At 46.3% G+C, this 16,043-nt stretch overlaps 1 protein-coding gene across 2 annotated transcripts in view; it reads right to left on the bottom strand.

Moving 5' to 3' along the window:
• Positions 1-16,043, bottom strand: part of slc4a3 (solute carrier family 4 member 3) — a 43,242-nt gene that overhangs the window by 15,273 nt on the left and 11,926 nt on the right. Inside the window, exons 3-9 of one of the 2 annotated variants that reach the window (XM_070975241.1) lie at positions 14,435-14,609; positions 13,081-13,331; positions 12,767-12,954; positions 10,698-10,924; positions 938-1,083; positions 362-542; positions 86-221 (exon numbers count right to left, since the gene is read on the bottom strand). In XM_070975241.1, the coding sequence (XP_070831342.1) occupies positions 86-221; positions 362-542; positions 938-1,083; positions 10,698-10,924; positions 12,767-12,954; positions 13,081-13,331; positions 14,435-14,609 (1,304 nt within the window). Of the gene's footprint in view, positions 1-85; positions 222-361; positions 543-937; positions 1,084-5,093; positions 5,446-10,697; positions 10,925-12,766; positions 12,955-13,080; positions 13,332-14,434; positions 14,610-16,043 lie in introns of those variants that run through there. The other variant, XM_070975242.1, reaches the window with a different exon arrangement.

The raw sequence follows: 16,043 nt of genomic DNA, 5'->3' as shown, positions 1-16,043 counted from the left end.
CACACAGATGTGGCCCTTAAAGCCTCTCCTGGGATGCCAGACTAGATAAGTGAAATGTTGTGTTTGAAGGAGGCTGGTGACTGACCTGTGTTTGAGAAGCAGAGCCCGGAGAACACTGGGTCTGTCCTCTGCTCTGATCTGATCAGAGATGATCATCGTCTCCACCACCAGATGGGCGATGCCGGGCAGAGAGTTCTGCTCGAGGTCCAGAAGGATGGCACCTGGTGAGGGGAGGTGGAGGGAGACAAGGACGAGCAGATGAGCTCTGCGTCTTTTTGTGCGTCGTGTTTATCCTCGTGGTTTGCATCTGAACCTTTGCTGGGAGCGTCTGCTTCGCTGTACGCACGCCCGAGCTGCTCACCTTGTGTGATGGTGCGGCGAAGCTCCAGCAAGCTGCGGAAGGACAGCGAGGCCACGTGAGGTTTGCCCCAGCGGTCGGTCTCCTCCTCCACATCCTCTTCAAACTTGATCCAACGAGCGCGCTCCTTCCAACGCATTTCATGGTCCTTCTCCACGATCAGCTCGTTGAGCTCCACAAACAGCTGCGGATGAAATAGAGACGGATACAAGGCTTAACATTTCACAGGTTATCAGTGCTGGAATATGATGAAGAGTATGATTAACATTCAGTGGCAAAAACGGGGAAATGTGCATCTATGAAGGTGCAGTTGTTGGTTCTGGATGAGGATGTGCGCACTCTGCCTCTCACTTTAATGGTAGGTGGACAGAAACACTACTGAACAAATGCTAATGTTGCTGAATGTGTAAAAAGACATCTGTATGACATCACGTTGACCATAATGACTTATGATAAGATCTAAGTGTTGTATTTGTGGGTTTGTTTCTCTGAAGCCAGGTGGTCACTGTGTTTTTACACTCCCTGCATGCTAACGTCTTCTCCCTGCGCTCTACATTCAGATCAGAGTGCGCTGCGCACCTCATGAGTCTTCTTATCTGCCGCCCTCTTCTTCTTCTTCAGGCTGCACAGCGGTGTGGAGCTGTTGCTCGCTCGGGTCATCTGACATCGTGACGACTTCTTCACCAGGTGGCGTCTCACCCCGGGGTTGTCCTCGAATCTGTGACCTGAACAGCCACGAGGTTTTCACGTCAGTCAACGCAGACAGCGACCTCAGATTCGTTCTGTAAGCGGCAGCCTGAAATGCTCTTTTAAGGACTGAACAAATAAAACATCCTGTCTGAACGTGCTCCACGCTGGAAAAAGAGAAATCAAGCTTATATGAGCGCTGAAGTTTCCTTCGGTGAGTGTACACCATGGGAAACTGTTTCAGAGGAGGTGCATTTGAGTTCAAGTGTAATTTCATTTCCAATTTCCTTGACCCACAAATCATATTTTATTGAGTTCAGCATAATGAGAGGTCTTTTCTTTTCAGCGAGGACCCACCCATCACCCTCCACCTACCAGAGCGGGAGGTCACTTATTGTGGATGAAGGAACTGGGAAATGAAAAGGAAAAGGCAAACCACCTGTGTGGAAATGTGTTTAAAGGATGTTTACATCATCTGAGGTAACGATTAGGATTTGAACTTATGTGTTACTCTGAGCCCAGTTTGTGTGTTTATGCAGAAAAGGTGAAATGTGTGTACTCGGGTGATATTCAGGTATAACTTGAGAAATACATTTGAGACAGTTAAAGTAGTTTTGTACATTGATGACTAGCTTTTGTTACCGGTACGCTTGTCGCTGGTACTCTCCAAAAATCATTCGTCGCTGTGGGAGTCATTGGCAATCGAGCAGCTGTTTGGGCATCAGGACCTGTTGGATTTTCCCTTTCCAGGTCTGAAAGTTTACTTGCGCATGCATGGAAGATTTTAGGTCGTAAAGGGTAAAGATCTTGAGTACATTTCAGAAACTGACATTTGCATTCAGCCTGGACCTGCTGCTGATCGGTCAGGCTGGCCAATGGCTGAGTCTCATTTCTCATTACATAAACAGTCTTTTTTAATCTTTAGCGTTAGCAGCCGGAGGTAACCAAAGTGGAGGTGAGCGGGAGAGCGTGTGTGTGTGTGTGTGTGTGTGTGTGTGTGTGTGTGTGTGTGTGTGTGCGCGTGCATGGACTAAAGTAAGTGTTCCATTCTGCTGCGTCACGCCTTCCTCGGGGAAACGGACAGAAATGGAAATCAAAATGAAGTTAGGCTGTATTTCACTCTGCAGAGTCTCTGAGGGGAAAAGCTCTGACGGCTGCCCTTGTATGAACTGCTCCAGCTGATCCGGATGAACGATCACAGGCATCGCAGATACAGCCTTAAAAAGGCAACGTCAAGTCTCCCCACAGTTCACACACAATTTGTCTTTAATATTAGACGTTTCTGAGCGTGGAGCCAGGTGGCACACTCATAGACCTCTGATTATCGCTTCTTTTGAGCTGGAAGTCAAACCCTTTGGCTCTTCTCTGCGTGGGGACTTTACGTGGGCAACATGAGCAGCTTCATGACTGGTCTTGATTGTTCACACGGTTCACTGATAAGACACACATGTTCCAGATTAGGTTTATTCTGAGCAAAACAACTCAGCTAAACTACGCCTGTGTAACCAACCATCTCATTCTGATAATACTGCATTTTAGAAATGAAATCCTTCAGCATCAATAATCATTAGGCCATTGATCCGCTCACCAGGCACCACGCTGTCCTCGTACTGTGTCTGATCGTCTGCTGCTTTGCGCTCTGGGGCACGAGTGAAATGGACAAATGTGACGCGCAACATCCATCCATCCATTATCTATACCGCCTATCCCTTTCGGGGTTGCGGGGGGCTGGAGCCTATCCCAGCTACAATGGGCGAGAGGCGGGGTACACCCAGAACCGGTCGCCAGCCGATTGCAGGGCCACATTCAAGGACAAACATTCACACTCACACTCACACCTACGGACAATTTAGAGTCATCAATTAACCTAATGAGCATGTTTTTGGTCTGTGGGAGGAAGCCGGAGTACCCGGAGAGAACCCACGCATGCACGGGAAGAACATGCAAACTTCACACAGAAGGGCCCCACCCGGGGATCGAACCGGCAACCTTCTTGCTGTGCACACTACCTGCTGCGCCACCGTGCAGCCCAACATATTTATAACAAAATAATGTCAAATCTAGATATTAGATCATGTCACATTTTGCTTTTCTGAGGCCTTAAAAGCACACGCGTGTATGAAGGCGCAGTACCAGCAGGGGGCGATAATGACGAGAGGAAAGAGAAAAAGATGAACGCTTAAAGAGCAATTTCCCACATGAAACCAATGACTGCTTTAAGGAAAACTGTTTTTTAAGATTATTTTTCGGCTTAGATGGTGACAGCTGCTCCTCAGCCCTCGCTGGAAGTAGTTCTGATCCGCCATCTTGCAGCCAGGCCCGAGGCTCTTCTTCCTGCTCTGAGGAGCCATGAGTGAGGATTCACAAGAGGAGCCTTCATGGGAGATTATAATAATAATATAATTATTGATTGGATGCTGCAGAGGATCAAACTGATCCCACGGTTGAACTCCCAGTGTTTTAGATTTTATTTGTTTTCTGATTCACCGTCGAGTTCCAAATCTGTGTTAATTGTAGTTCTGAACAATTGAAGGACCACAGCTTTTGTCATTTGTGAGAAAGATTTTTCTTTTCGTGATCTCTTATTTGGCCCGTTAGCTTTTATCATGGATACAATTAAAGTCATAGTAATTTCCATTCAGTCACATGTGAGGCGGATGAGCTTCGGGGATATAGGTCATATAATTTAAATTTCCCTGAAACGTTTAACCTATTAAATGATTTCCAGTGTACAAAAGACACTATTATCATTTTTTGGGTGATTAAATGATGATTTCACATTCAGAATATCATTAAATGCAGGTGCAAATAAACAATAAATAATATAATCACAGTGTGCCAGAATAAGTGGATCCTGTGCCTGTGAGCAAGACACAGTGTAAATACAAAAAGCAGCTAGTTCTTCATGTGCAGGTGTTCTTTAACCAGGTAACAGGATATAAAGACTAAACCCCGCTGCTCTGACCCTAACCCTGCAGACATGAATTCATCAGAAGTCTCTCCAGCTCCTGAAGTCGATTGTCATCAGAAACAAACGGTGGACTGGCAGGTGGAGACTGGTTGCAGATTTGGATGTGTTAAGCTAGCAGCCGCTAATGTAGCCTGGAGTTGAGGAGTGGGCCACAGAGGTCTGGTGAGCTCACTTCTCCACAACCAGTTTCTTTTCACTGACTCAATTCACATCACAGTGAGTGGACACACTGCAGGAGTCCACAGTCAAGCTAGCATGCTAACATGTTCAAAATAACAATGTTAGCATAGCGATGTTTACCACAGTCACCATCTTAGTTTAGTGTGTTAGGATGCTAACATCTATTAATAGCCACTGAACACAAAGTACAGCTGAGTATGACGGTAAGGTCCATTTCTATTTTATATGTATTTCATCATTGGTTCATCCTTGGTGAAACAGATAGAAAAGTTTGCCTGATGATGGCATTAAGCAGAAGTTAGAGATCATCAAAGTCATTATGATGGAGTGTTTGGGAGTCAGTAATGCCCCAATCAAATTTCAGGCCAATCCTAAGCCCAGCTGGTGCTGCCCGTAGTCAACCACAGCTGGACCCATCAATTAGCACGTAAAAATTGTATTTCAGGCGGATCACCTTTCGCATGTCTTCATCACAGAACTAATTTGCCATGTTTCTAAGTCTGAACACAGATAAAAATAGCAGAACCAAACACTGCTGGTCAATGAAATGTCTTTCCGCTCCAACTGTGGCTGACCCCAAAACCAAATGAGTGCCACTGGATCAATAGGAAAGCAGGAAACGGCAGCAGTCGAGCACTGTGTCAATTCGCTCAATACCGTGCACAACGTTGCTCTCTGTGTGGCCATGAATGAGCTCCATATTGCCATTAACTGTGCAAGCAGCGAGCTACACCGGGAGTGGAAACAAGTGAGCTCCCACCCATTGATTATCCATGTAAAAATAGAATAAAATGCTCGTCCCCTGTGAACTTCCCATTGTGTTATGATTGCATCAGAACAGAAGTGTAACACTGCTCAACAGGAGCACAGGTGAATCTCCAGAGAAACACAACTTACGGACGGGCTCGAGTGGAGACCCCAGCTGAGTGTGGATTGACTCGAGCAAGTCATAGTCGTCAAAATCCAAAACAAACTCTTCAAAGTCCTCAAAGCCCTCCACATTGGACAACGAGCTGTGGTGCTCACGCAGGTGTTGATTTGGGGTGCCAAAGCCTCGTTGGACACTGGACCGACGGTCAGGACCGTGGTGGTCAGCGCAAAGCTTCTTCTCAGAGCTCCCTTGCACCTGGTTCTCCTGTTCCTCAATGTCTGTCATCTCCACGGTCGGTACCTCCTCCTATCCTCCTCTCTCCAACTGGACACACTGCTCATCCAGGGCTTCCAACTCTTGAACGTCGTTACTCGCCCTGGGTCACAGTTCTGAAGAGGCTGGGTCTTTGCAGGGACCGCTAGCCGACCTCTGCTGTACTGCACTGGCAGAACCACTGTGTAAACTCTGGTAACCAGCTCAAAAATCAGGTGTTTTAAGAGTCTTTCGCCGAAGGCAATCAAGAAAAAAAATAGCTTGTGTTCAGGGAGTCAAACTTCTGAAAAAGAAGATGTATGAAGCAAACACAAAAAAGGAAAATCTTCTAAGAAGTCAGAAAAGTCATCACCTCTCTGTGCAAAAAGACAAATCATAAGCATAGACTCAAGATCTTCAACCCTTCTTTTGCTTTAAATCCAAGCAAAATGCAAAGTTGGAGCTACACCCTCATGCAGAAGCCCCCCTGCCGGATCCACGATCAGACAGATGCATAAATGGCAGCAGCTTCAGCTGCGACTCCAAAAGGAAGTATTGATAAGGGACGGTCTACTTTGTGAGACCCGCCCGTCAGCTGAAAGGTAGTGCCGCCCTTTTTTAATGACGCCCATCGATCTTCACGGCTGTTGCAAAACCAACACAACGTGGATCCGAGCTGAAAAGTTGATGCCTTTCCTTTCCACAGTGCCGCCATCACTGTCCAACCATTTGACGTGCAGGAGGGTAAAGGTCAAGTTCGGAAGGTTGACGTCTCCACCCGAATTGCATCGAAGTGAAAAAACACACAACGCAGAGAAGACAAACAGTTCTAGTAGAAAAACAGAATAACACCTAGAAAGGACCAGCTCCAGCACTCTGCTCAGTGAGATATCATGGTGCTAATTATGAGAGCGAGCTGCGCCGTTCCTGTCCCCGGGTCTCCATGGAAACCATGCGTCCCCTGAGGTGTCGTGGTCTGACTCGTCTACAACAGGTGTGAGCTAAGCAGGACCTTCTCTAAAACGTGCTCGGCGTGCTTGAACACTGTGCGTGCCTCACTGGTGTGGATGTGTGTCCACATGTCGTCATTGTGCATGCATACACTGCAGATATCAAGTGCTACTTCCATTTTTACTGTATTTTTTTCAGTTTATGAAGCAGCAGAAAAGTGACTGAATGCAATGTGTGACCATGTTTTCTCTACACAGACAGGAAGTGTCACGACTCATGGGTGAAAAGACAAATGTCCTGTCCTGCTCAAGACAGCTTGTGGCTGCTGAAAAAGCTCATTATTGGGTTTAACAATCTGCGGAAAATCTGAGATTTTTCTTGAGATTTTTCAAATTATGTATGACGTATCATACCCTGATTTCTACCGATCATAACCTCAAATGTGTCTTGTTCGTACATGAAAACAACCTGATGAAATGATGCAGCTGTCTGTCGGCCTGGATGATTGCCACCAGCTCTCCCAGCTGGTCTGCTGAACCACTCGTATAAGACAGCTGCCACAGGTTGGTTGATTGTGCTGTTTGCGGCATTACACCTCATTACATCACACAAACACACCGTCCAGTTTCACAGTTAGCTTTACAGCCATTCAACGCAGCTCTCAATCAGATTTTAAGCTTTAAATAATGATGTTTAAAAGCTTAACAGACTATATAACTGTCTGAAAGTTGAGCACAGACCACCCCTCCACACTGATTAAGGTCTCCCTCCAATATGACCACCTGCAAAGTGACAAACAAGGTGACGGTCGCAGGCTGAAACTCTTCTGTCGGCTTGTTTGAATGAATTCTTCAGCCAACATTAATAATCAATGAAACCACCCAGATGACAGACGAGCAGAGCAGAACGGAGGGGCATACGGGGGAGATATACATGGCCTGTCAATGTCGAGCATCACTCCCCACAAATCCGATGAGCCGCCCTGTTTTCTGTTTCCAGATGCATCCTAAACAGTCAATGATCACTCCACTGTGTTAAAGCAGGAAAGGCCAGAGGCAGGGTCGCTGCTAACGGGGAATCGACTGCAGCCTTTGTTAATTAATGTCCCTGGATGCTGTGACAGAGTTTTTCTCTGGCCAGACGAGCTTTTGCTTCCCCATTTCTCTCTCCTCCTGTTCTTCTTTTCGCTTTTTATCTCCCACTGTGTGCTTGGGAATGTATTTTCAGTGCAACTAACGACGGAGGATAGCGGCTGCTGCTCTGGAGGACGCAGAGACTCCACTGATTCCAAAAGAGTTTGGACGCTGTGTAAAACATAAAGAAACATATTTAATGTTTGAGCTCTTCAGCTTCATTGACTTTTGTAAATATCTGCCAATTCTAAATCTGATGCAGCGACACGTTTCAAAGACTGGGAAAGATGTGGAACGCTCCAAAAACACCTGTTTGGAACGTTCCACAGGTAAACAGGCTCATTGGTAGCAGGTGAGAGGATCATGATTGGGTATGAAAGGGGCGTCCTGGAAAGGCTCAGTCGTTCACCACTTTGTGAACACATGATTGGATAAAGGATGTTACTGCATTGATTCAGGGACGCTTGGTAAAACTGCTGTCGGTAAACACAGTTTGTTTGCAGATGACTGCATTCTGTTTTTATTTGTGTTCGTTGGGAATCAGGGTTGTAAGAACACACTGAAAACAGCATGAACCCTGCACACACGAGCCTATGGACGCACGGAAAACCTGCAGCCTCACTCTGACGTCTGGACACTGTGTCCCTTCTTCCCACAAAGCACATGTTTTCGTTCTTTTGGACTATTTAAAGTGAAGTGAACTATGCTATTTTAGCTTATTTTCTGCGCTATTAATTAGCTGTGGCCAGGTACGTCCAGCGGCTCCTCTAAACTTTGAGTCATGTGAGGATGCTGAAGTAGAAAAGCAGATTCTGTATCCTCTGTGTTTATCCTTCAAACTGAGCATATTTTCCACAAGCAACTGAGAGGTAATTATTTTAAAAATTATTGTAAAAGTTCAAATATTTCCATTGTGTTTCACTCTGGCCTGTGGGGATGGGGTGTGGGGGGGTCATTTATCTGTTTTTGTTTCCCCCGGCAGATCAACGGTTACGGTTTCTACCCTGTAATAATACTTAAGGCGGCCATTTGGTTAGACAGAGTCTGCCAGCGGTGGGAGTTTATGTGAAGAATCTGTTCCTGTGAAGAGGAGATGAGGATATGAGCTAAATGTTATTTTCTGCCCTAATTGTTCCTAATTTCCTCATAAACATTCTGAACTTCAGCGGGTTTCAGACTGAAATGGGAGGTAAGTCATTGTTTTGATGCATTTGAGTACACGCTGTAATCTCTCTGCCCTCCATCCTCTGTTCGAAGATTACAGTCTTTCAACACTGTGTGCGTGAGTGGGGGGGGGGTTGTTTTCATCAGACAGAAAGCATGTGGGCCGCCCATAGTGGAGCCACGTCATTGGCAGAAGTAAGAAAACCTGTCAATGGTCATCACCAGCGCAGTGACGGAGTCAATAACTGTTTAATAGACTTTCCAGGGAGACCAGATTTTCAAAGAAGTGGGAACAATAACAATAACATTTTTAAGTCATGCACATCAAAAATGATTGTTCCCATGCAGTTTTAAGACATAAAAATTAGTAAAATACTGCGCAAACAGCAACAATATGCTTTCTGTGCTTAGAAACATTTGTGTGAAGGAGGTGTTTGAGGATCAGACAGAAAGACCAAGAAGAAGTCACAATGTCCAAACATCCATGCTCTCTTTGAACTGCTGATGTGTTTTATGGGCTGACTGGATGACTGTGTAGCAGTACTCCTCACTGCCACTAGAGGGTGCTGCAGTTATGAAGCCTTGAAGTCAAAATTCAGGCAAAAGCAAGTTATTTCTGGATATATTTTCCTGCTGAAAATCGATATTCTCACATGCTGTGAGAGCAAAACAGGCTTCTGACTGAACACGTACACTGTAATCAAAGCAGAGGCTGAGTCTGTCGTCCACAATGCAACAGTCAGATAAGATCAAGAGGACGGCACAAAGGTCTCCGTCGGGTGGAACGGATGCTGACGGTGTATCTCCAGATGCACAGAGCCAAGAGTCTGAAGTCATGTCTGTTTGTGTTCAGATCAGAGTGCTGATGCAACTGAAAAATGCTTTTTTTAAATCGTCCTCGCCCTCTTCCTTCACAGGCATTTACCAATTTTATCCAAATCCTTTAACCTTACTAATATTTGGCTTTCTGGGAGAATACTCGCCAGCCTTCATACAGAGGCTGAAAACATGAGCTGCTGCAGAGAGCTGCTGGTTATATCAGAAACATCCGAGCAAACACATCAGGTGCTGCCACGGAGGTCTGATGGAGATCTGGCAGATCACCGTCACTGGTTCATATATAACAACCACGCCAACAAAGATCCCCCCCCAATGCTGATGTGGGTGAAAAGTAAATATGAGTCATCTCAGAAGACACATTTAGCATCAGAGGAAGTCATCTCCCATTCGCCTGCTGCGAGGACTTCACTTCTCAGCAGATACAGAAAGTATGAAGGCAGTTTTCCATCTTTTCAGCCTATTAATCACTCAGTGGGACCAAATACACCACAAGAGAGCAGCTGGTTCATATTTACAGCCCTGCAGAAGGAAGAAACTACTGTACATGCCTGGAAATAACACCTTTGTTTAACACAGGAGCCCATTACTCAACGATTAGTTTCACACCTGCGCTCCACTGAAAGGTGTTCAGATGATTAAAAGGCAGCTCAAATACAACAATAACCTAAAAGAGCCTGAAAATGAGTCAAAGGGGCGCTCGTGTGACACAGTATCAACAAATGTGAACAGTGTACAGCTTGACTTTTTTCATTTACAGTAACGGTGCAATTACTTCCTGTTTTGTTACATTGTAGCTTTTGAAGAACACTTGTGTTTGTGTGTTAGCTTGTGTGTGCGTGTGCAAACCTGAGGTGACCAATGAGACCGTGAGGCCACCTGATTCCAGACCACTGCCCACATTTCTGGGGTTCTTTTTCAACATTTAAAAAATGGCTGCTGTTTCCTGGTTGAAAAAATGGCCGAGCCAATCGGAGCTCTGTAGGTGGGATCGAGAACGTTTTTGTGTCCGGTCCAAACCAGTGAGAGAAAAATGTGGCGTGGCTGAGGTTGACATCACGTCAACTTAGAGACACAACATTTCTTAACTGTCTATGTGTTTGTAAGATCACTGCTCCTCGCTAACACTCACTACTGGCTGGTAAAGGCAAAATCTCCCAAACAACATATGAACACAAAGAATAATGATCACTGAGCTGTCATAATTAGGTCAAAAACGAAATTAACAATATTGTTTAAATACTTTTTAGGTGTCTTTGCCGTACAACACAATCAGAGTTCTATCTCGCTTACTTTTCATGTCGTCCAGGTCGGCGCTGGCCAGCATCTGGGCCTCCGCCTCGTCGGTGGGCACCTGCTGGTAGACGGCTGTCTCCAGGGCGGTCATGCTGCCGATGCAGATGCGCTCCCGCAGGTCGTAGTTGCTCCGCTGGGCGGCCGCCAGACGATGGTGGATGGGCTTCCTGCGGAACCAGCCGCGGGTCGTGGTCGAACTCGAGGGATCTGATTCTGGAGGAACGCTGACAAAAAAGAAGGATAACAGAGATTTTCAAATGTTTGCATGATGAGCTCCACATCGTATGACATCAGGTAATGAAGTCAGCCAAAGTGCTGAAACTCAGATGTTAAAACACAGATAAAAGATTCACACTGAGATGCTCTGTTGTGCCTCTTGGCTGCACTGCCGTCCCCTGACCAGCAGAGGGCTTCACAACACAGCAGCACACCAGGACCTCCTCAGCAACCCTCTGAGTCATCCTCGGCCGCAGTCGCTCAAACGCAGCCACAAAAGCCCAGAAAAGCAGAGTCACCAGAGGGCCCCTGACGTGAAAACTCTGCACGTCCTTTTAGAATAATGAAAAAATCAACATTAATAATGAACCATATTGTTGTTCTGCATGTTTGCTAGCTAGATGGGTCATCTCCGGTGATATTTAGGATCCAGCTGGAGCCATTAGTGAACCATCACAGCCTTGAGATCTGCACATTTGGTTTATTAGTCTTGATGTGTATGATGGTCAGCAGCATACACCCGAGCATCTGCGTGCAATTAGAGCAGAAACATCTCTGCGCTCATATCAGCTCTGTTCTGATCAGCGCTGCTCAGACGAGAGCCTGCTTTGTTTAAAGTGTTCAACAGATATATTTGATGCTTTATTTAGAATGCAAAATAAAGCTCTGAACACGAATCAGTTCATCTTCATCCCAGCTTTGTGTTCCTTGTACAATGGGGCCAACAAAACGCTCGTTTCCAGCCGGCTGGCAGGAGGCCGCTGAGTCTGAGAAACACAAACGCTGTTAAACCAGTCTACAGTAAACCAGCCCACGAGGCGTATTAAACTTTAGGTAACCATAGCAGCGTGCGTTTCATTTTACATCACCAGTAAAGCCTCCCTGGTGAGGTGGACGTGTAAAGTGACTACAAACAACCGTAAAAGCTGCATAATCGATATTTTTATGTCATCAGCCACAGCGGATCAAAAGGCAGCGTGATGAGCTCACAGTGATGAACCCACAGAGAACCAGCTCTGCACTTCCCCTTCAAGATGATTGGTTTGGTTTTATCACCCACAGCTTTACTTAAATCTCATCCCTCCAATCAATCCCGTTTATGGGCGGCTGTGATGAGCCCGCCGTACGCCGGCCGGCCTTCATCACGCGGCAGACGAGCAGCTGGTGAATGCAGTGGAGCATTCAGCAGCTGAGGAGACGGATGACTGACAGACGGAGCAGGTGGAAACCAAAAAGGCTAAAAAGGAGCTAAAAGGAGATGAATTTGGAGAGACGCCTGCAAATGAACGCTGATGTTGCTCCGTGTTCACTGAGCGAGGAGCAACTGTGAGCTAACATGGTAGCCATCACGATGATTACGTTTGCAGCCGAAAAGATAAGATGCAATAACTGTGTTTGAGGATAAAACAACACGGCGTCCTGTGTAGACTTCAGCACGAAGCCTTTTCCCAGGCATTTATAATAAAATGAACCTTTTTAGACACACAAGGGCAGCAGCTGTAAACACGCTTACGAATCATCTTATAAAGTTTTTTGGCAAATGTCTGAGAAAATCGTCGTCTATTTATGCATCCAGCAGACACACAGTGACGTTAACATTCATCTCGAGTCATGTTTCAAGCGACCTGACAGGCGTCCGAGTCCAGTATTCGCCCTCCTTTTAGCTGCGGAAATAGCTGAAGTAGCTGAAAGATGCTTCGTCGAGGACGGCTCAGCGGAGGTGGGAGGAACTGCAGAGTCAGCTGACAGGAGTTTGATTCGTTAACATAAAAAAGCTGCTAAAAAAAACATCTTTTTTAATGCAATCAGTGTTGCTGTACCTGCGCGTAACCCATCATGTAGTAGCCCACCTGCTGCAAGCAGCTTCCTCTCCGTCCACCTCCTCGTTCTGTCCGAGAGCAGCAACTCCCCCATTATGAGTCTCCCCCTTTGTCAGAGTGGACGCGGCTTTCCTCGACGGCGGATGCTCTTCGTTTTCCGTGTGGAACGTGGTGAGCGGGAGAGGGTCCTCCAAGTCCTCTTGGCTCCCCAAACTAAACTGAGAGGAAGAGGAAGATCAGTGAGAGGGGAGGAACCTCAGACGGCTCAGCACTGAAAAGCAGGGACGAGCCTGCGTCCACTGCATGCGTCTATCTGTACGCTGCAGAGGTCAATCTTATTTTACCTGTGGTTGGATGTCAGGTGGGTCTGTGGGTGTGGCCGCCACGCCCTGTCCGTCTGTCTCAGACTCCGCCTCTTCCTCGTCTACCTCGTGGATGGTGGGCGTGACGTCAGAGGGCGGCAGGGAGGTCTTTTTTTTCTTCCGCTTCTTTTTGCGCCGTCTGTCCGTGCTGTGCACCCTCTTGCGTAAACGCTGGGGCAGGGGCAGGTGGGTGGATAAGGGGTGGTGCGTATGGTGAAAGGTGTGTCTGTGATCTGTGGCAAAGACATGAGGAATAAAATCAAAGTGCATCATGGTATCAGACGCTGAACTTTACTGACTGTCACACAGGGTGCCATTCTTTGTCACTGTGTATCTCAGGTAAAGCAGCACAAAGCATGAGGGAAGTCTGTCGCTGACATTTCTGTGAACTGACACCTTTGTTTTACTGTGATTTTGATAAGAAACTAAATCGACAATGATCAGTCTGGAGCTCTCCTCAGGACGAGAGCAGCATCATCGGCAGTGTTCAGCATTTTGAGCTATTTTACACATTTCGGCCTGTTCGAAATGCTTCTCAAACTATGACCAACAATTCCCCAAACTGTGCAATTAATCTGTGCAATCTGAGCTGCAACACAGAAGTATTGGTGTCACCATATGCATTAAATCCAACACTAACACTGACTTTGAAAGCACAGCTACAGCTGAATAAACAGAGTTTTAACTACAAACTATCTCACAGGAACAAATACTGTTTCCTGGCTGCAGGCTTTTGACTGCATTAACTGAAACATGCAAAGGGAAAAAACGGCGCTGCTCTCAGAGGAGACGCTCTCTCTCTTTCCCAGTAATACCCTATTAAACACTTGAAAGACACAACACAAACAAAAGCTTTGGGTTTTAATGAATGCAATAATGGAGATATGCACTGTTTAATAAACATCCAAAGAAAGCAGCTCAGGCTAATCTCAGCCGCTATCATCTCCCAGCAGAGCATCTGCTAATCTCCCTAATACTAATCCACAGATACACTGACATACACGTCTGGTGCCGGCTCTGAATCTGATCTCACAACACAACAAAAGTCAAACTATGATACACAGGATCAGATTTTCTACATGTGTATTTAGACGCATGAGCTCATTTATGTTTTTAACTGGATTACAATACTAGAAAATAATGTGTGTTATGGCTAAAATTCAGCTCGGAACAAGCTTTAAGATAAGGAACACGTTAAGACTATTTAATAGAATAATCACATTATTGAAACATGACCTGAGCGCTTGCTTTTTGTGTGGATCAACACTCTCCACTGGTCTGGTTATTGTGTAACTGCAGGTGTGATGTGTACACTGCGCGCGGGGGCTTCGCTTACATTCGAAGTCTTTCTCGGTGTAATGTCGGCCCATCCTGTCTCCACTGGTGGAGGCGGAGTCACTGATGATGTCCCCAAAGCGCTCCACAGACAGCGCTTTCTCCCAGTTCTCCTGCTCCTCTTCCTCCTCCTGTTCCTCCGCTGATCCTTCCTCATCTTCCTCGTCCACCTTCACCTGAAAGAAAGAGGAGACTTACGCTTGAAAGCTTGAACATGAACAAAGTGTGAAGCAGAGGGCTTTGGAGGGACGATAAAGACGCTGATATCGTCACACATGCAGTCCTGTTGCAATTGTTAGCTCAGGATGAATCACATTCGCTGTGATGAAAAAGGCCATCTGTGCACGCAGAAAACAGCCACCACTGCTGATTGCATGATGATTTCATGAATTGTGCTGCTCTGATTACTGTATTATATGTACTATCCAAGAGGGCAATGCAATCAGGCATTCTTTTAGCATGACGCACTCAGCTCTGACGTCATGAACAACAGCCACTCAGGAAGCAAATGAACATAAAATCCTGATGCAGGATGAAGATGGAGCAAACACAAGTAGTTCAGCTCATTGTGTTGCATGCACTCTGCTGCACAAAGAAGTTAACGCTGCAGTTTGTGGATTAGAAATGAAACAATGCAGCCAACACGCCGCAGCTGTGTTTTGCTTTGTATTCATGATACGAGAAACCTCAAATAATTCTGTTTCAGAACAACAGGCTCATAGTGTCTGTACATCCTCCTCTTCACATACAGAGGACATCAAATCAATACAACAGAGTGCTAAGCAGCAGAGAACTAATGCACGAGACAGCCCCTGGAGACAGTGGAGGCCAGAGGGAGGGTCCCGCCGGAGCCCGCCGGTTCCTCTGATAGGTCAAAATCGGCGGGACAGGGCGCTTCCTCCGCCTCAGATTGGTGCTGGCACCGTGAGTGCTCTGGCTACTGTTCTGTGGTCTCAGATTTCTCCGGGCCAAGGCTCCATTACTTCCTAATTACCAGCGGGATGAAGGGACAGGATACGTTTAATGATCCGAGCTACCTGCCTACACAAGGCCGAGGCAGACGAAGCCAGACGGAGAATAAAAGGAGAATTTTAAAGTGAGTGAGCTGTAAAAGCCTTGTTTTCACTGGACGGCCAGCTTCATTTCATTCATTACTTAAAGTGCTCTATATTCCTACGGACCAGTCTGGTCTGATTTCAGCCTCTCCTCCACCATCCACCCCTCCTTACCTTGCACTGGTAAGCACTGTTTATCATTTAACGGCCCTTTTGTAATGCAGGAGGAATAATACTCTCCGCTGTGGCAGACATTAGAGTAAAGAGACTTTCTCTAAACCTGATTTTGCTTTGCTCAAGCTCCATCGGTGCCGATGACTCAAAACTCTTTCATGTCAGCTTTGAAGTCAGTCGGGGTGGAGGGACACAGGAGGAGGGCAACCCCAGCCCAGGTGGTGGAGGCACTACGCGAATGGGATTTGGATGACAGACAATGGAGTACAGTGATTTCAAATGCAGCACATTTCATCGAGAGTGGGCCCCAATGGTAATCTGAGATATTACAGACAGCACACAGGAGTGAAATCACGTTAAAATCAGACCCTGTGATCAGTG

The sequence above is a fragment of the Chaetodon trifascialis genome, chromosome 12, assembly GCF_039877785.1.
Source record: "Chaetodon trifascialis isolate fChaTrf1 chromosome 12, fChaTrf1.hap1, whole genome shotgun sequence".
NCBI classification, from domain to species: domain Eukaryota; kingdom Metazoa; phylum Chordata; class Actinopteri; order Chaetodontiformes; family Chaetodontidae; genus Chaetodon; species Chaetodon trifascialis.
This window is presented reverse-complemented; position numbering and strand designations above follow the sequence as displayed.